The following is a 23,231-nucleotide window of genomic DNA, read 5'->3' as shown; positions in this document are numbered from 1 at the left end:
TTCTAGACAACAATATTTCATGTAGTTTTGATTGGTGATGTTTAGATCCTTTCAGAACCAAAGAAGATATTTTGATATTAGAGCTCTTCCGCCTCTATAGTAACATTCTCGCCCGGGCGTCAATTTGTTATTATCTAAAAGTCATATGTAGTCTCCACCTGTGTGCGAACGACAGACCAAACGACTGACACTGCTTGCTTGACAGCTTGACTGCCCTCTGGACCTCCTTGGACTACCTCCACCACTATTCAGCCAGGGCTATAACATGCTCTGACACAGCATCAAAACCCACAAAGGTAATTCCTTTGCATTAGATGGCTATTGTTCCCTCCATAAAAAGGCAGGATTCAATATGACGGCCCATAGAACTACAGTTACACGCAGTGTTACACGTCATATCTTCCTTTCACAAGTGTTTCAACCGGTATTCCAACGAAGCCATATTTTGGTTTGTACAGAAATTTCGCCCGCTCAAATCTAAACAACAAAATGGTCAATCTCACTAAAGCAAAACATTGCGGCCACGGCATTTCCCTGGATAAAAATTCTGGTCACGTGACCATCCGTGATTTTAGACCAATGAAAACGCTTCATTTCCCCGGATTAAAGTTGTGTCTACACTAACGCGCGGGAATTTGTTAGAAAAAGAGAAAAAAAAACCGGGGGTCAAATTAAATGTTTCTCCCTTCTTGCGGCAAACATAAAAGACTTTAAGAGGCCATTTATTTAAGAAAGGGTGTTATATCATATATAAATCATGTAAGTAAGTGATATTTTAGTAAGAAGTTCATTAACAATTTTATTTTGAAGTTTGTTTTTAAAAACAAAACCCCCGTGCTCTATGATAATCTCATTTTCTTAACTTATGGACCCACTTGGAAGTCTTTGTAATACAGATCATCTGGCAGTGTAGTTGCAGCCTATACAAGAATTGGAATCTAAAGTCTGAAGTCGTAACTCCTTGCCAGTGAACCCGCAGAGACATTTTTAGTTGGCAGACACTGACTTTAGGTTGGTTTGGAAATCATTTTATTTTGAAATGTAATCTTCACTTTAGATGAATACCTTTATTTATTTGGATTCATGAAAGGTTCAAGGTTTGTTTACTTTTTATTTCAAATTATTTCATTGATTTATTGAGCTGCAATAGCTGATTGAAAAACGAAGATTTTTGATAGTTATCAGCGTGGGCTTGGCCGCCATTTTGAATTTTGATTTTTTTTCTCCTGTACTCGGCAATTTAGAGGTTGTTCGTAATACGCGATTTGGCTTACGCGTAACACTTGTGCTTTGGGTTGGCAAACAATATCATCCACCAGGATCCAGCCTCTCTTATTTTCCCCCTATTTTCTACTTTCCTATCTTCTATCCTGATTTTCTGACTTTCTCTAGTGTTTCTGAAATTTGATTGTACCGGTGAAATTGGTCTCCGATCCCGGCTCGAACCACCAAATGCAAGCAACCTTGGTTTACAAACCCAATGCCTAACCGCTTGCGCCAACGAGACACGGCAGAAGGTTGTCATTCACAAATACTTATAACGTGTAATTTACAGACCTTTATTAAGAAAGCTCCCAACCCTACCGGTACCCCTACAAGGATCCCTACGGGATCCTAAGTTAGGTCCACAGGGTACGTATGCCCTCAAGAAGGCCTTCGGCCTTATATTGTGACTCTCGAGCTCCAACCCTAACCCTAACTGATAATAAACGAACCCCCGTCTAGGTCACGTCCGCAGATTGAAAAATTTCAATTGCATCCTGGTGGATGATATCGTCTGCCAACCCTTCCTTTGACACGACCCTCGACATGGCCCAAGAATTCTCGGGCCTCTTCGGGCCATGTTCGGGCCGTGAGGCCCTATCAATTCTTTTGGCCCGAACATGACCCGAGTCATTCGGGCCATGTTCAGGCCATGTTAAATGTTAAATTGATTCAGCATGTCCAGTCAAATAAAATAGTACATAATAAGATTTGTCTGTTTTGTTTATATCGCTCAAAAAACTTTACGAGCTTCCCATGGACATGCTTCAGTTTAAAACCAGGACCAGTTTACTAGCAAATATTACCCTAAGTATATTTATAACTATGTTTTCATACCAAATAAGACATTTAATATTTATATGAATTTACAACATTTATATATTTAATATAATTAAGAGAAACCAAGTTTTTCTCAAAGAAAGTATGGCCCGAACATTTATGTTAAAAAAATTCAGTCTTGAAATTACACGCCTGTTTAAATCATGTTTTCAAAAATTTCTCGGGCCATGTTGAGGGTCGTCCTTTGACGCCTTTGTTTCGAGCGTAAAACTCCTACTGTTCAGGATATGAGCACTGCTCTTGTTTTGAATATTGAAATTCTCCCGATAAATCAAATGCCCCTTTAGTACTAAGGGGCCATCAACTTTCGATTTTCGAATTTTTTAACGACATTTGACCGTTAAGGGGGGAGGGGGTCGACCATGTGCCGTTAAGGGAAGGTCGAAAATCTTGTTAGGGGTCAACTCACCACATATCAATTCTTTTCACCAGATAATATCGATTTTTGAGACGTTTATTCCATACAAATGTTACTTTCCATATTTCTTTTCCTCCTTTTATCAACTAAGATCTGCTAAAGTCACATACCTAAAGTATTCACTTCGCTGTTTTTTAGAATAATTTTAACCAAAACAAACGACCCGATGTTTAGCTATGCGGCCCTTGAATTTTGCAGACGGTTGGTCTTTTTTCTTTGAAATGCCGCTATTCTTCTGATTATGATTATGGAGATAATTTTAATTTGCGCAACTTTTGGAAAAAAGTTTAGAAATTATATCTCCGTTACCGTAAGTTGGTCTAATCTCGACATCCGTCTTCTAATTTCGACACCCTTCTTTAGAGATAGGAATGATATGAAAGTCGGAATCGGTGATTGAAAAAAGATTTATCCTCCCTTACCACTAAGCAAATAAAATAATTTCGACCTTTTCTTAATTTTTCAGCTCTAGAAAAGGGTGTCGAATTTAGAGGAGAGATGTCGAAATTAGACCAAGTTACAGTATATTTTTAAAATGTAAACTGAGCAAAGCCGTAGTGAAATTAAAGATGGCTGACAAAACAACGATGAAATTGAAGGAGAAAATTTAGAGTTTCATCGATTTTTGACAATTTTTTAACTTTAGAGAATTTGATGGCCGTTAAGGTCGAGGGGGGGGAGGGGTCAGAGCCTTAGGGGTCTTCGACAAAAAACTTTCGAATTTTTTATCGGCATTGGGCCGATAAGCTCCAGACCCCATCCCCCTTGCTCTTATCGGCCAAAATTTTTGAAGCCAATTTTTACATCTTCGAAAACACAAATCTTTCCAATCATGTCCGCCATCGCGTTGATCTCGCCTTCCCACCCGTCTTCGTTGAGTTTTGTCTATTTGCACCAACATTGAGTTTGTTAATTTTTTTTTTCTATTTCTATTTGGTTGAGTTGCAGGAGGCTTTGAGGCCTATTTTCGCAACTATAGACGCTTTCAATGAGCGCCCCGTCAGCACCTTGGACTGACTACCCAATTCCCCTCACATGAAGAGTTTTTTTATCAAAGCTAATTCAAAATTGTACTTTTAAAGTTGCAAATTTGTGCGCGAAGGTGAAAGCAAATGAAATTGTATGCTTTCAGTGGAGTTTGTGGACAAAATCAGCAAAGTAAGTACAGTATAAGCACACTGTGCTTTTAATTGGCTGAAATCTTTTTTCGCGTTGGAAAAACTTTTTCAAACTAAACTTTCAGCAATGATTGACACCAAACTGTTACAGTGAAAATTATCCAGCGCATTTTTTTATCTTCTTACCTTTTTCATCTCCATTGAAGCACTACTCAAGGTTTACTGAAATTAAGCACCTAATATATTCTTATAATTACTGATATTCACTGAAACACCATTCGTTGTGCGGCTGCGGTGGAGAGCATGACGTAACTCTCGCGGCAACTAACTCGTCTTCTGTTGGAAGATCATATTATTGGCCGTTTTGACGTTACCACCCCCAAAGCAGCGAGTGCCTCTGTCTTTCTGCATTTCTTTCCACTATTTTAGTTGGCCTTAACAATAATAGATCCAAAAGGGTAATCTTGGAAGATAATTTGTTTTTGGCCCTGGCTTTGGGAAATACCGTGAGTGATCCTAAATCCGACAGCCCTGCCTAATTCCGACCCCTCAATATTGAAACAAATATATGAAGGGTGGGATTTTACAGCTGCCCGTAGAATCTAGCACCCAGGTAACCCCTAACATGGTTAGTCTCCCCTAGCAACATGCTAAAATCAGGTACCAATTGCTGCTCGACCTTTTAGCCCCCCCCCTCAGGCCAGGGGGGTTCCAGCCATGTAAAATAAGGTTTTTGTGATAATTTGCCCAAATTACACCAAAATTAGGGAAAATCTCAGAAAACCTCTATATTAACATTAGAAATGATAAGAGATTGTTAAAATCACTCCAGGGGGTTAAATGGCCCAAATATGGCTAATTTGTTGTCCAGACAAAAAGATTGTTAACTAAAAAGAGCCATTTAAGCTTAGTCTATACCAAACCTAGTTCAAACTAAAGCTGAATGGTTGTTTTAACTCCTAATAGTAAAATGGCTCACTTTTTATGTTCTTTGGTCCCAAAATAGGACAATTTGTTGTCCTTTTTGGGACCGAATAACCAAAATTTGCTACCTGAAAATTAATTGTGAACCATTCATACAGTTTTGTGCAAAATTTTAGCTTAAATAAGCTGATAGCTTTGGCACTATTTTGGAAAAGATAGAAATGGTTGAATCCCTAGTGTTAGGTTAATTAAAATACATTTGCCTTTAGGACAACATATTGTCCACGAGAGGGGCCGTTCAACGATTTTAATTTCAATTATCTTATGTTTGAGGTATTTTGAGCCTGATCTGTAAGAATCTTGAATGAATTTTTGTTTTAAAGTTGATTTTCATGACAATTAATTGCCCATACTTTACAACATTTAGGACAATTTATTGTCCATTTTTGGACCTTTTTACAAGATTTTATAATTGGAATCTTGTTGTAGGATAATGTTCTTCATGTGTACCAAATTTTGACTTGATTGGAGCACCCTATCAAGACTTATTGATCTTGGATAACTCATTATCCTTTCAGTTAGGACAATTCATTGTCCTTTTTAGGACCGCAGTTCAAAAGCTTATATCTCTTTAAGTATACCTTTCACAGTCACGGGACCAGCATGGATCCGAAGATGGACCTTTTAACTTAACCACGGGTATCAATGTTGGGCCTAGAAGACATTTATGAGTCTGTAATTTTCAAAATTAGGAAGGGGTGTAAAGATGGTGCAAAAACAGCCATTTTTGTACCTTCTTTTTGACAGTGACCATTGGAAAATTTCCCAGTTGATAGAGACTGCCTGCTCTTAGTTCCAGTGTGTAGATTAAAGGCTGATACTGAAGAGATGAAGAATTAAAAGTAAGCTTCTCAGCAGGGAGAAAGCTATGTATACGCACATTTTATCCAATCTGTGATGCCATAAACCATTACTTTCGGCATCCAGTTAAAAAATAAGTTTGAGAACAAGATGGCTGTTATTGAATTTTTTTTCTCTATTTGTCAAACAAAAAGTGCTCATAATCTCCTTATACTTTTAGAGGAAAAGAGATATGTTTTCGTAAATGTTTTTATGAGTGTATTATTATGAATAGAACTCAAAAAATAACTGGAGGATCCCTTTTAATTTAATTATGTAGCGAAAAAAGATGAGTTTTAGCTTTTAGCTTTGAACGTGACCAATGACTTAGTTTGGCGAAGATCAACAGGCAAATCATTCCATATATTCGTAGCATTGTGGAGAAAGGTATTTGTATCAAATTTGATCAAAGTAAGATAAGATAAGATTAGATAAGTAAGGAGGGCATATTTTTTGAATAGCCTTGAAGGTCATGAGAGCATTACTATAATTGGCAACTTTATTGAAAGGTTTATTCATAGGGGTGAAATGATCAATCTGCCTAGACAATGACTCAAATTGCCTACAAATTGAGCAATGTTGCCCTGTGTTAACACAGTAAGTATGTTAAATGTGGATAAACCAACGCATTGATCAACAATCGCTTTGTATTGTCGTTCAAGGTTGAACCTACCCTTTTGATCTTATTATATCCATTTCATAGTTCAAACTCCCCCTTTTGGGGATCCCCTTTCTGCATTATGTTTTTCATTTATTAAGTATCCCCCTCCAACACTTGATATACCTAATACACCTTTTCGACCTTAGTCGCGCGGTCAGAAGCGTGCCACCTAATTATTTAATTATCCCCCTAAACTCAATCCAATCCTTTTTTGACACACTTTTCAATTGTCTATAGGTGTGAAAAAAGGACTGGGACGGTTTTAAAGCAGACAAGAAAATGTCTGTTTGGCAATTGTCAGCTACAGTCGAAAAGGTGTATTGTTCAGTCTTAGAATAAAATTTATTTATTAAATAGACAGCCAGTTATCATCAGTCATAATCAGTTAGTAAATAAAGAAAAAAATTTATTTTCTCAATGTGATACTTTTTTGATCAGTAGAGTGCTTAACCAACCAGAATTAGAAGCATGATATGATAGTTGAAGCAGTGAAATTATATCTTCAATACTGACAGTTTCATCGTGTTTTATGCAAACAATTTTCAGATGAAATCCTGGATTTACTATCAGTTCTGAAGCTGATAGATAAGGTTGTAGGGTAGTAGTACTACCTACGGAACCAATAACTTTGTATGCATTATCCAAAAAGTTTTTATTATTGACTGGACACATGGTTAGATACAAGTCCTTATGGTACACCAAGTTTATAAATTTCACAATCCTGCCAGCTAATATGGCATTGATCCATTTAGGACAGTTCCTTTTTCATCATTTTAGTTATCGAGTTAAATTATTCAGCTAAAAATTGCCTAAAATTGACAAAGCTCTATTATTGTTGCTGACTCTCAAATAATGACTATGCAGGACTATCAGGCCTGGCCTTGAATGGCGCGCACACGCTAGCACACACGTAAAATTATTTGCCTAAATCAAGCAAAAACAGGTATTGAAAGTCTAAATTTAAGGCTTGCAAGTGCTATAATGGCACACGCAGACTTTTCTTCATTTCATGGCCAGGCCTGACTATGTCTTACTCTTCATTTTAATAATTTTGATGAGATTCTTTGTTAAGATAATCTGTTTTTCATTGTGAAAATTTTACCAGCCATTGTATATACTTTTTTTAATTTGATATTATAGATTAATCACTTTTAAATAACAAGAATGACAACTTTACGCCAATTCAAATGTGAAGATCTCTTCAAATTTAATAAAGTCAACCTTGACCCCCTAACAGAAATGTATGGACTTTCATTTTATTTATCGTATTTGGCTCACTGGCCTGAATACTTTCAAGTTGCAGAATCACCCAGCGGTCAAGTGATGGGCTACATCATGGGAAAAGCAGAAGGACACGTGCAGAATGAACAATGGCACGGACATGTTACGTGTTTGACCATTGATCCAGAGTATCGCCGACTTGGCTTAGCAAGAAATCTCATGAAGGGTTTAGAAGACATTTCTGAAGATAAGAATTGCTTTTTCGTTGATTTATTTGTACGTGTATCAAATGAGGTAGCTGTCAATATGTATAAACAACTTGGTTATGTTATCTATCGGACAGTTCTGGAATATTATTCAGGAGATCCTGATGAGGATGCCTATGATATGAGGAAAGCACTGACACGAGATGTGGATAACAAATCGGTTATTCCCTTGAAGCATCCTGTTAGGCCGGAAGATGTTGATTAGATTGGTTCCTTATCATGACAGGCTTTTTGAAAGCTTTTTCTTATAAGTTGAATATTTATGGAACGAATGAAGAATCAATGAAATAACTGGTACTGAGATTTAAACTTGTCTCCAAAGTTCATATTGTAGAATTTCAACTATTCAACTTCCCCCTTTTTCTAATAACATAAAGATAAAAATCGAAATTTTAAGATGAATATTATGTTTTTTAATTAATTTTAGAATATTTGGCCAGCCTTATTTCTAATAAATTACAAAGTAAATTCTCTTTGTAAATTTCAATTAGTACGATAATAAAATGAAACTTTATCTTCCTTTTCTTTCCAACGTTTTTAAAGGCTTTTAGTAATCATATATTCTTTTAGTATATTTATATATCGAAGATATAGAATCTTGTGACGTTTGAAGTTTCGAATTTTAGGGTTGATGAAGATGAAGATAAACTCTCTTTACTTGGGGGTAAGGGCCATACTTATAAAGAATGAATAAAGAAGGAAGAACTGTTTCTTCTCAGTTCTTGCTGTGTTCGACTGTTTTGGCTCTAAATGGTGTTCAAAATAAAAGAATTATATTTCTCACCAGGTCTTCTCGATAATTTTTATGTTATTTTATGATATATTTTTTTGAGAACATATTTGGTTATATCTATTTTCCTTTTTGAAAGAGATATTCTCATTTTAATGTTTTCCTTTTTTTCTTCCCTTTTTTATTCATTGTAAGGTTTTTGCTATTATTTGGGGAAAAAAATCTGGATGAATTGAAGATATTATAATATTATTTGAGTGAAATCTACTTTGCATATTCAGATTTTGTTTAATTTGATAAAAGAAATCAATATAATTTCTTCATAGTCCTACCAGATTGTTGTTTGTTGAATGTTTCAAAACTAACCGAGTGAAGTTTTTAGGTTTGTTTATAATAGTTGTTAGGTTCTGTTTCGAGTACTGTAATTTTCAGATAAATTGTATGAAACTTTATTTGATTCACATTTTTTAGATAATCACAAAAGCTTTAAAGCCTAAATATTTGCACCTTAATATTTCTAAATTGAATGAAGTTTTTTTTTAAATGTCAACACTTTCAAGATCCTCTTGCAATGTATTCTAGATCTAGATTAAAATTGTTGTTTTCATAAGAAATATCAAATCCTTCAAAAATCAATATTGAGCTGCTTTTGCAAAGTAAACGATATTACACTTTCTGTCTTGTGTTTTCTTGATATAGTATTTGCTAGTGTATTTTGATATAAGTGGGGCCTACATACAGATACTTTCTATAATTTTACAAGAGAGATTTCTTTCAATTTCTTTTAATACTAATCTAGCTCACATATTTATTCTCTTTGTGAGTGAGGGTTTGATAAAAGTCATGTACAACTTTTCATGTTCAGAAACCACAAAATTGAGATTGTTAAAAGATTTTTTAGAGGAAAACAATATCTTGTCAAAACCCCTTTTAAGACTTATACACTGAGATTTGAAGAAGTTGCTCTTGCTTTTGAGTTGAATTTTACACAATTCCAAAAGTGAGATTAACATTGCATTCTATAGTCAAAGTTCATGCACATATAATTTCTAGCTACATATAGCTTTAAAAGTAAAAATAGTTTCGTCGAAAGTGTCAGTAAGTAGTGTAGCTATCAAAATTTGGATACTTCGAAAGGTTAAACTAGCAAAGTTCAAAATCTTCTTCTCTGCATAATATAAAGTGTTCTATAATAAGTAGGGTGGATTTATGTCAAATTTTTGATATGATATAAATAGACTCCCAAGGAAATAAGTAAATGGATCAAACTGTGTGTTTTAGTACATAAATTGATTTATGTCAATTGTACTTTCAAGAAAGTGCAATTGACTGACAGAGTTATTTGATTGATTTCAGAAATTTCTTTGAATATGAGTTTGAGCATCTGACTCACTTGACTTTCAGTTTTACAGGTTAATTGACAACAATCGATTAATTGCACTTAACAGTATAAGCAGCCAATTTAATAGCATTCATATTTCATGACAGTTTAATTGCTTTGACTGATTAAATCACATTTTACTTTATTAGAGAGATCACTCGTCAGTTTTCTTGAGGAAGATATTCTATATAATTTTTGTTAGTTGTAATTTGTAAAAGTGGGTTTACAAACTTATCAGTTGAATGAGAGGATGTATTTCGACTTGTATTTGCTGGTGTTATTTTGCAATTTAAATGAGCTTAGTTATTTTGACTGTTGGTTAGTTCTGTTTTTTCTTTTTCCTGCAATTTTCATGAGCTTTTATACATTAGATTTTTAGGTGAAGTTATTTTGACAGTTGGTTAGTTCTGTTTCGAGTCTTCTTTTTTAAGGTGAGAGTTTTTATGGAATCTAATAACATAATTTACTCCTGAAACTAATCCCTCCATTTTGTGTGTTGTAATAATCATTCATTAGAGATTGATCGAAAATGTTTAAACTTAGTACCTTAATAAATTAGTTTCCTGCATCCTTTTAAAGGGACAATCAGATGATTTGAGATATTTGGCATGTGGATTCCATCCATTGTCCTGAGCTAAAATATTTTTGCATAAACTATTTTCCAAAGTTGAGATATTCAACTCAAGTTATTGAATGGAAGGAAAACAACAGACTTTCAACGTAAGAACCGTGTAAGAACCCATTTTTTAGTAATTTCAAATTGTGGAAAATAGCTAGACGAAAATACTTTGAGGTTTTACTAAAGACCACAGAAAATTTCTGCCGGCCATACATCTCAAACCATCTGATTATCATTTTAAAAGAAAGTCTTGATATAGATAGGAAGTGTAGAGCTTTAGGAATCTTAGGACAATCACTAAATCAGTGTCCAAATCGAAATTAGCATTATGGTTTGTTTATTTATAATTATCTAAATGATTATCAAAGATAATGTTTTCGATTAAAAAGAAGGGGTTGTAATACCAATTTTTAATCTGATTTGTTGATATGTGCTGATTGAAATAGATAAATGGATAAATAGATAGAAAAAACGTCAGTCAACTTTATTGGGCATGACAAGTGATGATGACATCAATATCTTTGGCTTACAGTCACTCTTATTATGACGAAAAAGTTTTTGGCTTTGAAACCAGTAGACATTCTGACACTCTGTTGTGATGTAAACCAGGCGATTCGATGTTTATTTTGTTTTGTGTTTTTTAGTAAGAAAGTTCAAGCCATTAATTGCATTTGTATTTGTTGACTTTTTCTGAGTATCATATTTTAGATTTTGACTGTTTGAATATTGAACGTTAAAAAGATGTGGACATTTTTCTCATGTATCACTTTAAAAAGTGTCAGTTTTTGCATTTTAGCACATATACGCAATTTATTAACATTGATTTGATGACAATAGGGGTCAGGTTACAAACATATCAATTTTTCCTGTAAAATAAACATGATAGAGGAGGATTCTATCATCCATTTTTCATATAATATATTTTCTATCCTTTTATAGAAATTAAATGGATTAAAAAAAAACAAAGCAACAAAAATTCAAGAAAAATGGAAAAACGTAAGAGGAACTGATTTCGAACAAGAATTGTGTGAAGTTAACCATCTTTTTGAGATATTGGAAAGACTGTAAATATTGGAAGGAAGAGTATTGGTCCACTCCTGACATAATTTCAAAAATCTGAAATTTTAAAAGTTATGAATGATCAACTAACCAAGGCATAACTGATAGACTATAAAGAGAAACACACTGGAACACAACAAAATTGTAACAGGCTTGTACTAAACAAGCAAATGTTTAACGCATTTACAATCAAAGATCCAGCAAGGAAACAAACTCCTTATTGACAACCAGACGAATCAATGCATAAAAAAACGATTGCTATTCAAGCAAAGACACAATAAGCTCGTGGACCTTCAATCTAAACAAAAATGTCAACACAAAAGAAGACAAGTTCATTCGATCGAGATGGTATAAGAAAAATAAAGACTTCATCCTCGATGGGTAAGGAATACGCGTTTTTTTTTACAAGAACAAACTATATTAGAACTCGCTGGCCAAAATGTTAAGAACAAGTTAAGAACATTTTAAGGTTTTTAAACTCTAGGCTTGTAACTTATTAAGCTAGTTGAAAGTAAACATTATCCATTCTAGTGCAGTTCATTGCAGTTGGGCCTTGAGCATTCTTTAAAATTATTAGATCTTGACTGGTATATATTTGATTTTTGTTGCTTTTTCAAGACTTTCTGAAAGTTATTGTTACCTAGACTTCCTCTTTGCTTGCGAAATTAATATCTGTATAAAGTGGGACTAAGTACATGTTTTTTTATAAGCATAACGCTTATAAGCATATGAAGGCTCAGATTTGTAGAATTCCTAAGCATAACATAAGCATATGTGTCAGCCTGAAATATTTTTCTCAAGTTGTCATTTTTTATCAGTTTAAAATGGTTTGGTTGAGGTCAAGTAAAAAAAGACATTCCACGGCTACCACTGCTCCCAAATCTGAACAAATTTTTACAAAATTTCTAAAATTTCACTAAAACTTGGCTCAGGGTGAATTATAAGCATGATTCATAAGCATATAAGCATAATCTATGCCTGGATGCTTTGAGAACTTAAGCATACACGAGCCTGACCAAGGGGTATACACTTGCTTATAAAAAAAAAACATGTAGGTTCTATATTTTGTGTTCTTAAATAAACGTTAACTTCTCCGGGGGTTAATTAGAAAGGTTTTAAGTGAGTCAAACCCCAATCAATCAATTAACTTTCCTAGCCCTACTGAATTGTTACCCCTTCTATTTTCGTGGGTTAATTGATACACATAAAAGAGATAAAAAAAGATTCTTACCCCATGTCTTTGTCTTCCAATTTTCCCATGTGAACCCTCTTACGACGAGTCATCATTGATAATTGCTCTTAAAATAATCAACAACCATAAAAAACACTCAATGAGGTTCTATACAATCACATTAACAATACAAAATTTTGATTTCTGTCATTATAGTTTAGACTTCACTGCCTTTATTTATTTTCATTTAGCTAACCTTTGTAGGAGTTCGTGATATCTTTCTACTTTTACCCCGAATTCATGACAATTTTTTTATTTCCTGCTTATTACTAAAACACTGTCTCAAACGCATTATAAAATGGTTGCATATATTGATAAAACATAGATTTAAATTTCCTCTCTTTCTACCATCAATAACGTTGCTTTAATGCGAGCAAATCACCCCTTAGACGTATTTTATAGCTTCTAAAAGCTCTCTTAATAAAGATTTAGAAGCAAAACATTTTTAACATGCTTGGTATAATGAGAGTACAGTAAAAGCTAAGTATGAGAAATCTTGTGAAATTTTTCTATGTATATCACAGAAATGATATAAATGGTTTTCATATTAGTTTCCAGAGGTTACAGTGTAAGAGCCTATTATTTATACTGTTGAAATAGTATACTAGAAAAGAGATTTTTGCTCTGATCTGAAAAATGGTGTTAAAGGTGGAAATACAAGAGGGCGTTTCTGTGTTTACTTTGGCTTGATAATTCTTACAAGTTATAAGCAGTGGCTTGCTCCAGACTCGTTGATAATAGTAATTTCGAGAGCATTTTTATATTGTTATTAGAGGCTACGTAAAATTATTTTTATAAATCTATGATGAAAATTTAAAAAGTACTGATCTTTTTTGACATAATTACTAAAAAACGTAGATTTTGGTACACCTTAAATAGTTTTCATGCAATAAATTTTAATGCTTTTTCACTTCTGGATACTTTTTATAGTTTATGCTGAAGATGAGTTTTTCGTTTGGAGAGTGGTCGAATACACATGCGTCCTCGAAACCACAAGTTGTTTTTAAGCTCAGATTATTAAAAAAGAACTAGAAGTAATTCACATTATTCTCATCTCCGATGTGTAGACAGGCTTGTCTAAATTTTTGAACGGTCTTCTCTTATAAAGGCCAACATTTTAAGAAATGAAAAGCAAAAATATCTTTCGAAAAAAACATATAATTTGGCAACCTACATTGTCTTATTTATAGGGCTTTAAAATATTTTTTTGGACCTACCCCGGTGGAGGTCCTATAAATTAACCTGTGTTAGTCCGTTCGTCCGTTCGTTCGTTCGTCTGTTACCAACTTTTCTCAGGATTGAATCATAGGAATCTTTTGATTTTTGGTACAAAGGTGCAAAATGGTGGTGGCCAAAATGTGACGGAGCCCGATTTTCGAAAAAAAAATTTTGGGAGCCAATTTGGGCCAAGAAACGGCTAAAAAACGGGTTTTTTAGACTTTGTGAAAAATTCGATCATTAATTTTTTCTGATTTTTTGTATGAAAGTAGGGTACCATCATAGGTAAAAGATGGCTCAAGCAGATTTTTGCAAAAAAAATTTGTTGGCTCAAAAAACGCATGTTTATCTATAAGAATCACTATTAATAAGCATACATCAATGTTCTTAGTCAAATAACTGAATTTTTTTATGAGATAGATGTTTTTTTTGCTCACGAGGGCTTACTTTTAGAGAGTATGTGTGTTTAGACATGAAAATTTGGTTGCTTAGCGTGTTTTTATAGAAAAACTGGCCAAATTCGATATTTTTTTATAAGCACATTATCAATTACTTAGGTATTAGCTTTTCTCGAGATTAGCTCTTTCATTCTTTATGATTTTTTGCACAAAGATGCATAACTTTAAACCCTTAAATGTGACGGAGCCCGATTTTTGAAAAAAAATGTTTTTGGGCAAATTTGGGCCAAAAAACGGTTCAAAAAAGGGTTTTTGGACTTTGTGAAACATTTTGGATCATTGTTTTTTTCTGATTTTTTACATGAAAGTAGGTAAAAGATGGCTCGAGCAGATTTTTGTAAAAAAATAATTTTTCAGCTAAAAAAACGCATCTTTATTTATAAGAATCACTATTACTTAATAATCAATTTTTGAATGAGAAAGATGTTTTTTTTGCTCACGAAGTCTTGAATATGAAAGATTATTTCAAGAGCATGAAATTTTGGTTTCTAAACGTTTTTTTTTATAAGAAACAAACGACTAATTGTAATAGATCGTCACTATTTCTGTTCTGAATGATTGTTTAACGGTCATGCTCACGTAGATGTCAATTATATTTGTTAAATGCATAACCAGGTAGGTCCATAAAAGTATCACTTGTTTCAATTCCCTTTACCTCTTATTGTGTCTGTCTTGTTTGCAAGCCCACCAGAATGCTTTTGAATCCAACCTAAATTAGCTCTAGTTTATACGACACGCTTTTCACCTTGCCTATTCTAATTGTGAATTAAAGTAGGCAGATAGTTGGCTGTCTAAAGTTGATGCATTGTCCTATTTTGACGTCAATGCAAAGACATTATTCAATATTTTTCAAGCTAAGATTTTAACTGCCAACATTCTGTCCACCTTTTGCAAACTCGAACAATTAGAATAAGCAGGACAGAAAGTCGGTCGTCAAAACTAGAGCTTACCCTCGCTTCTTTTCCTACCGAATAAATGTTTTACTAGTTTCTGTCTGTCTGAAATAGAGATTCTTATTCCTTCATAAGACAGGTTTTCCTTTCAGCCTGATAAATAGACATTACATTTTCCTTATTCTTTTATCAAAGAGAGAGAATTTCCCTAAGAAAGTTTCTACTCTGCTGTATGACTTCTTCTTTCTTTTCATTGTTTTCAAGTTTGAATTTTTGAAGGAAACTATTTTCTTTTTACGTTTTAGAACTTTTTATTCCTTTTCTTTTTCATTTTGTTACTCCTTGAGTGTATATGAACGTTTGTATCTTGTAAATCTATCTAGAAAAATTTTAACATTTTAAATATTAGTGAGCCGGGACTTTGCTGAGGAAAATGTCTTTACAATTTGACTAGGACTCGCTTTATTTGTATCTTTCCTTGAAAATTTCTTAAATTACAGTGTTCTATCATCTCTACCAATAACAATAACGAATTCATTCATGTGGTATAAGAGTTGCAAGTTTTTCGTGAACAACTTTAGTACTTGAGTGATCAAATATTGTTATATTCTCTTTACTTTTCTAGCCAGAAACAGTCAGAGAAGTGTATCACCGTTAGCTATTCCAAAGTTTCCAAGATTGAGGAGTAGACCTAGAGCAAATTCTTTGGAGTCTCGCAATGCAGGTTCGTGTATGTAAACTTAATAGTACACGTTTTTTTATAAGAACATAAGGCTTCGATGGCCAAAATGGTAAGGGCAAGTTAATAACATGTTAAGGCTTCGCGGACTCTAAAACGCCCGATTTCTTAGGAAAATGGCCGAAAATGCTCAGAAACTGGTCGAAATAAGAACATTATTAAGAACATTTTTAGGCTTTTAAAACGCTCAAAAAGCTATGAACATCCGAAGCCTTCAAAAATTGTGGATAATCTTATAAGAAAACGTGTATATAAGCTTGATAGTATGAATGAAAAATTAGCTACTCATTTCAAGTCTTGGAGTTATTCTTATTTCCAAGACCTTTGAGTTTAAAAGTAAAAAGTTTTGATCATGTAGCAGCTAAGAAGAAAAATTTAAAAACAGGAACAGTCTCTCCCCGTCACTGTTTCTTATAGAAAAACCAAATATATGCTCAATATGTACCGGGTGACCCACGAAAAAGTTCGGACGTTTCTCGGCGTCTTGAGGCCGAACAAATGTCCCAAAGTGCTTGGAGTTTTATTATTTAGAAAGTAGATATCCTAACTTAAAATCCGAGCCATTACTTTCTAAATTTGACGCACAAGTTCCCTAGTTATGAGCTTTTAAACTCAAAATTCACTTTTCAGAAAGTGTAAAAAACAGGTAAAAAAAGGGGTATCAAATTAGGTATTTTTAGACGTTTTTGATATACAGTTTTTGAGAAAATTCCTTGAAAGTGCCAATTTTGATAAAAACTAGTCTTGTTTTAAACAAAAACTACTTTCAAAGGTGTTTTTAATAATTATTAATGTCATAAAACTCGTTAAATAAGTCAATTTATAAGAGATTTTCTAATTGATTGCATTAATTTAATACCTCTTTTTTACGTGTTTTTTACTCTTTCCGAAAAGTGAATTTTGAGTTTAAAAGGTCATAAGTAGAGAACTAGTTGGTCAAATTTAAAAAGTGATAGCTCAAATTTTAAGTTAGGATATCTACTTTTTAAATACCAAAATTCCGAGCACTTTGGGACATTTGTTCGGCCTCAAGACGCCGAGAAAGGTCCGAACTTTTTTGTGGGTCACCCGGTAAACACATCATATTTGATGTCTCAGAATAATTATATTCTAGTACAACATAGTCTCGTACTGTTTCCTTAACTCGGAATATGGTTCCGCATCCCTTCAACCAATAAAGCCTAATAAACACGTCTCTATAACTCGAATTTTCCATAACTCAAACAAAATCTACCTTCCCTTTGAGTGTCTTGTATAACTATCCAGGGGGGCTATTCTCACCAATTTTTACATTTCCTTTTTAGTTCCCTTTTCTGAGGATGACATTTCCTTGAAATGGTCATTTTTGGCCTGTTAACCTCAAACTGGCTCGAATAAGGGAAATACCTATATCTATGGCTTTGTCTTCATTAGCTCTATCACCTCCTGAAATCTTATTTCAGGATACCAAGTTTTGAGAAAGATATTGACAAAATTCTAAATTTGGTGTTTTTTCGAGAATTAAAAATGTCACACTATTTTTGACCAGCATCCCGAGCTGAAATGACTCCACTGTATTAATAGCAGGGTTAAGCACGGCTTTATTTTGACCTTAAAGTGCGATACCGTAGGCCTGTACATAACTTGACAAAGCAAACCATGCAAGTGAAATCAAATGTACAGTCCTACGATATCACATTGAACAGTGTAAATAAACACTTGCTTTAACCTCGATAATAGCTAGTCTGTTACACTTGAAAAACTGATATTAAATTTCCTTTTGATACATTGAATTTTCTTAGATGATATTCTAGATGAGCTCACCAAGCCGAGATCAGCATCTCTAAACAACATCGAACACTTTCACAACAAATCAGCCAGGACATCACCCAAAGTTGAAAGATACAACAGCCACGGGAGTCACCATCATCACGGATTTCACCTTAGTGCTTCACCATTGAAAGGTAACTTTTATGGGGTTATTCTTCTATTTTCTAAGGATTTGACTGAGTAGATATTCCCTGAGAAATTCCTCAGTGACAAATTCAAGAACACCTTTCTTCACCATTGAAAGGTAACTTTTGTCCAGACTGGATTTGATTATAATTCATTATAATAATATCGGTATTACAGTTGACTTTCGCTAATTCGAAATCAAACAGGGAATATTATTTGTTCGAATTACAGAGAGATTCGAATTACAGAAAGTATAATAAATCGGTATCTTCTTGATGGGGACTGGAAATAAGTTCGAATTATAAAAAGATTCGAACAGCAGAAGTTCGAATTAGTGAGAGTTTACTGTATGTAATAATACGATAATTTTAGCGGCATAATATCAGTTTGTTTAAACAATGTTTTCATCTACAATTTGCCCCTTCCATTAGTTTTACCTTGGTTTTGCTTTGTATACGTCTGAATTGGGGTTTTCCTACTTGCTTAGAATTTTCATTGGTAGAAATTCTTTGACAAATCAACCAGAACATCTTCCTTAGCCAATGAACATAAGAGTCCCAGAGGAATTTAGATGGCCTTCACTTAAAATTGCTCTCTTTCGAAAATAAAGTTCCTGATTGGTAATCCATTCCAAATTCTTCATGATAAAATCAATTTTAGCTAATTCCCACGATTTGGAATTGAAGCCCCCCCCCCCCACTTTTTTTGCAAAGTAAAAAGATTTTTCTTTAGCAAATAAACCATTATTCTTGAATAAATCCTAATAAAAAGGATGCCCTTTAGCCCTGTCGGCTAATTAAAATCCAAAATCTTCTGGCCTATCTTTAAACTCTATATTTATTGGGCCTCACTTTTAAATTCGAGGTATGGGCCCCTGATAGGGTTTGCAGATCACATGATACAAATTCTTGCCAATTTACCAACAGGTTTTTCTTTGCATCAAACTCTACTGAAGAAAGCATTTCATAATTTTACTTTTTATTTTTTGTTCCTTACAGGTTTAAAGAAGAAATTAAACGCGTTCAAATTAAGTAGAAGTAATTGTGATCTATCAAGTCAAGCCAGCCAACAGGAAACCATCGAAAAGGTAAGCTGGTGCACTTTTTTTAGCAAAAAATACGAAAACCACTCTCAAAGGAATGAATTACTTTTAATTACATGGTTTTCACAAGGTAGCAAAGAAAGACACCCCTTTCTCACAGACCCACTGGGTCTCCTTCCCACTTGAAAAATTGTCCAAAATATCGTCCCCGCGGTAGAAAATAATTATCCTCCATTTTTGTCACCACTAAAAATGATCAAATAAACCGATCCTCACTGCAAAATATTATGTTATTTTTTTGAAATCCCAAGCCATAAAAAAATTTGGGAATATCAATCCCCATCGAGTTTCAGTCTGTTATTTTTATCCCCGCTGGCTGAAAAAATCCTACCGGGTCTGTGAGAAGGGGGTGCAAAAAAGTGTACATACTTAAGGCAAGTGGATTTAAAATGTGCAACGATCCACCTCGACTGAATAACTCCACGCATTGACCGATTCCAAAAAATTTTCCCCTCCCTCCTTCTTCCCCCAATTATTGATGTTGAGCAGGTTAATATTTATACTAGCCATAGCTTTCACTAACTGCCACCCGCTAATTAATACAAATGCTTGTAAAAACTAATTAATGCTTATTAAGGCTTTTTAATGCTTTATAGCAAAAGTCTGGAAATGATTTGGAATAGTTAGAATGATTCTTCTCAGCATTTTCTTTGAGATATCAATGAATAAGCTAACATAAATGAAACATATTTTTTTTCTAAAAATGTGAATTACTTTTTACAAAGAATAAACTACGAATCTTAAAACATTCATTAGGAAAAGTGTCCAGGTAGAATCAATTACAGACAGTTACAGATACTAAACCAGTCAAAAGACATGCAACTATATTTATTTCAACCAATTTGAAATATAAATGAAATATGGTAGAACCAAACAGCATGAGAAATACTATGAGCCAGAAACATAACGAGCAGGAACCAAAAATTGACAGGTAACAACGTACTTAGGAGTGATCCAAAATTGTTTACATTAAATGGATTTACCAGTAATCTAGAAGCTGTAACAGCGTTGTGTAAAGGATGGAAGATGATAGGACGTAACGTGGTAATAGTATCAGTAACGAGGCAATATTGATGAGCAGGAAGCAGGTATTAACAGGAAATAGCGTACATTCAGGACTTTTTCCAACGTCATGATAAGGGATCTCATGGACAAAATTGTTTACATTAAAAAGATATGCCAGTTATCTTGCAGTTGTAACAGCAATATCGTGTAGAAGGATGGAAAATCATGACGTAACGTGGTAATAGTAGCAGTAACGAGGTAATATTGCGTTGTCAAGGTAAACGAATCCTCATTCATAAAAAGCTTAAAGGGAAAATAAGAAATATGAAATTAGATGATATATGCTGAGTGTACTGAAATTTCCTCAAAAATAGTTAACCAAAAGTTTCTTTCAATCTTTGATAATAATTTCCCAAATAGTGCCTGGTAAGTATCAACAAGAACACAGGTTATTAAATATAAAAGATTAATAAAACCAAGTCTAAAAGTACAGAAAGAAAAAAATATTTGTACTTACTGTCGAAGTACCATAACACAGGATCTTTAAACATTCTTGTTGGTTGGGAGTAGAGTATGTTGAATGACGATTGTCGAATAAATTTAGTTACAGTTGAATTTCGTTGCCAATTCAACCACCAACAATAATTTTCAATATTCAATCATTGTTCTACTATTATCATTTTAATCATTGTTCATTATTTATTGCATTGCCATTGCCATTGGGGACAAACTGTTTGGGTCGAAAAATGAATCAATCTCCTCAATGTCTAAGACAGGAGACAGATGTTAATTTGACTGTCAGCAAATTCACTGATTGGTATATGTATATATCTTGTTTAATCCGAAAGTCAAAAGTAAATGCGTATACTGGTATAATAAGTATTTTGACAGGAATTCCATTTTGACTGCAGGAGGAGAGAGCTTGAATTTTAAAAAACTTCCAGAAACTTCTCCATTCGATTTCCTGCATGTTGACCAATCGGGCAAAATTCTACAAGCGGAATAGAATCTACTGTCGAAAGCTGAGTAAAATGCCCGCGGCGCCTGCTATTATAAAGAAAAAGTTTTTAGGCTAGCAACTGCCGTCCCGGAAAAAAAACCGAACATTTACGGAAGAGACTGATTACGGGTAGGCTTGCGCGACAAAACAAAACAAAACGCGCAAGAATTCGAGATTCCAGTCCAATATCTATGCGTGAAACTATAAGTGCCTCCTCGTCGCTGCGCTCCTGCGGGGGCAAAAACAATTCCAAAAGATTCTTGCCCTGGTTTTCTGCCTGCTTTTAAGAGACACCCTTAATTCTCTGTGCTTTTTGACGATTCCCTACTGGGTTAAAAGAAAAGGTAGAGCTCTCGTGGGTGTAAATGGGAACATGTATGTAAATGTTTTTCTGGGGAATAGCCTGACTGATCGTCTTGTCAAAGTCCCTCTCATATTGTAAAATGAGATTACTTCATCACAGACTTCTGATAGTGAAGGGCCGAATTACAGCGCCTCCTTTATATTAAACACCAAAATGTTCGCGCTTCTTGAAGCTCTGATGAAATATCGGAGATTTTTTAGGTCCCTTTTAAGGGGTTTAACCCTATTCAACCTAGGCTTTTAGGGGCGGTTCAGAACTAGGGGGGGGGGGCTTTTCCTGTACCACCCCTTAACTTTTGATCTAGTCGGTCTTTTTGGATGAAATTTGGCACACAAGATCCTTGTCACGTAAGGTAACTTTTGACAAAAAAAATTTTTAATGACGTCACTCATCATGCCCAAAGTGAGCAAAAACCGAAAATTTCCTTTGTTCTTATAAATAGCTATTGTATTCTAACAAAAGCTTTAGAAAAAAGTTGCCTGAGTTCAAAATGCTTATTTTATCCTAAATATTCAATAAATTACGGTTTAAACGATATATTTGACATTAAAAATCAATTTGTATTGGAAAAGTGTCAATTTTTTGACACCTTACTGTCAGAAATGTCATCATGCTCAAGGTGTGAAAATTGTTAGGTGTCAAATTTTTTTTTATTTTGAAGCTAAATAAAAGTTAGGAATTTACAGAAAATTTCACGGCAAAAGCTCTATTATTTCAGGAGCTATTACCAATAGTTTGACCTCCGAACAGAAAGAGCCCCCCCCCCTAGTCCGAATACACGCTTTTTTTTATAAGAATACACTTTATAAGAATGTCCATGATGAAAATGACCAAAAAATTAAGAATATGCTAAGAATATCACCATCATGGAATTTTGCTATTCAAGCAAAGAATGTCATTTTTAGAGCATTCTAAATCATAAATTGCCAATTACCCCCAAGTAATAAGAATGCTGTAAGAATATTTTAGGATGATTTTCCCAAAAAAGTTAAGAATATCCATGATGAAATGGATTTACACCATTCTTATAAAAAAAAAAGCGTGTAGGGTTAAGCTATCCTATTTTATGTTTACAGGTATAGTTGTTTCAGACTTGATTCTATGTGGAAGACAGTAGCTATTTTTAAGTACAAACCAATTACATATGCTTAATGGATGCTGACAGGACTAATGTCTCATACAATTAATCATGTTGAATGGCGTTTGTTGTTGATTTATGGTTAAAAGTCTGTCTGAATGATGAATTTTACGGCCTTGGAAAAAAGATTTTTCTAATTTTGTGCAATTGTTGTAAGTTGTGTGTTGAATGGAAATGTCCAAATTAAATAAAAATGTTTGCGGAACAATGAAAATTTGAACCTTGTTTTATGTTTCGTGGCTCTCATTCTGAATGATTCAAAGATTTTTTTTATGCTGAAATTACTGAAGATGAAATTTTGAGAAGTGGGAGTTGGTTATTTGCTTCATTGCAAAAAAAACTCTGGTTGATTCAATAGTGCTTGATCACTTTGATCACTCAGGCTTTTTAGAGAGAGAGGAGTTTGTTTGATTTGTTAACAGGGTTCTTCACAAATTGCGGTCCGTTTTGCTATGAAACGAAGATGTCGTCATTTAAGCCTACAGGTACACTTACACGTCTGTTATAAGAACATAAAGGCTTCGATGGCCAAAATAAGAACATGAATAGGCTTAAATCTCAATAAGTTAAGAACATTCCAAAGCTTCTAAAATTGTAAATGTTCTTATAAAAAAACCGTGTATCTTTAGCTCTTCAATACTGTCTCTAATCCTTTGCTTAATATGATCCTAGACTTTGGTATTTTGTTTGGAGCTCAGTCACATAGATTTAGATTATTTTTGTTAATTTTCACTTGCCTGGTTTTATC

The 23,231-nt window shown here is 33.9% G+C and overlaps 2 protein-coding genes across 4 annotated transcripts in view; both read left to right on the top strand.

Moving 5' to 3' along the window:
* The first annotated feature begins 162 nt into the window (after positions 1–162).
* LOC136799277 (N-alpha-acetyltransferase 20-like) lies at positions 163–8,497 on the top strand. The gene is made up of 2 exons (XM_067055977.1): positions 163–296; positions 7,265–8,497. The coding sequence occupies exon 2, from the start codon at positions 7,289–7,291 to the stop codon at positions 7,814–7,816; it is 528 nt and encodes a 175-aa protein (XP_066912078.1). The 5' UTR covers positions 163–296; positions 7,265–7,288; the 3' UTR covers positions 7,817–8,497.
* A 2,770-nt stretch (positions 8,498–11,267) lies between these two features.
* LOC136799276 (transmembrane and coiled-coil domain protein 3-like) overlaps positions 11,268–23,231 on the top strand; it is a 33,355-nt gene continuing 21,391 nt past the window's right edge. The window contains exons 1-4 of one of the 3 annotated variants that reach the window (XM_067055971.1): positions 11,268–11,781; positions 15,826–15,924; positions 17,721–17,882; positions 18,873–18,961. In XM_067055971.1, the coding sequence (XP_066912072.1) occupies positions 11,709–11,781; positions 15,826–15,924; positions 17,721–17,882; positions 18,873–18,961 (423 nt within the window). In that variant the 5' untranslated portion in view covers positions 11,268–11,708. Of the gene's footprint in view, positions 11,782–15,825; positions 15,925–17,720; positions 17,883–18,872; positions 18,962–22,871; positions 22,969–23,231 lie in introns of those variants that run through there. The other 2 variants (XM_067055972.1, XM_067055975.1) reach the window with 2 other exon arrangements.

Source organism: Clytia hemisphaerica, unplaced genomic scaffold (genome assembly GCF_902728285.1).
Source record: "Clytia hemisphaerica strain Z4C2 unplaced genomic scaffold, Clytia hemisphaerica genome assembly, whole genome shotgun sequence".
In the NCBI taxonomy this organism is placed as follows: domain Eukaryota; kingdom Metazoa; phylum Cnidaria; class Hydrozoa; order Leptothecata; family Clytiidae; genus Clytia; species Clytia hemisphaerica.
Note: the sequence above shows the minus strand (reverse complement) of the source record. Positions and strands in the feature narration are given on the sequence as shown.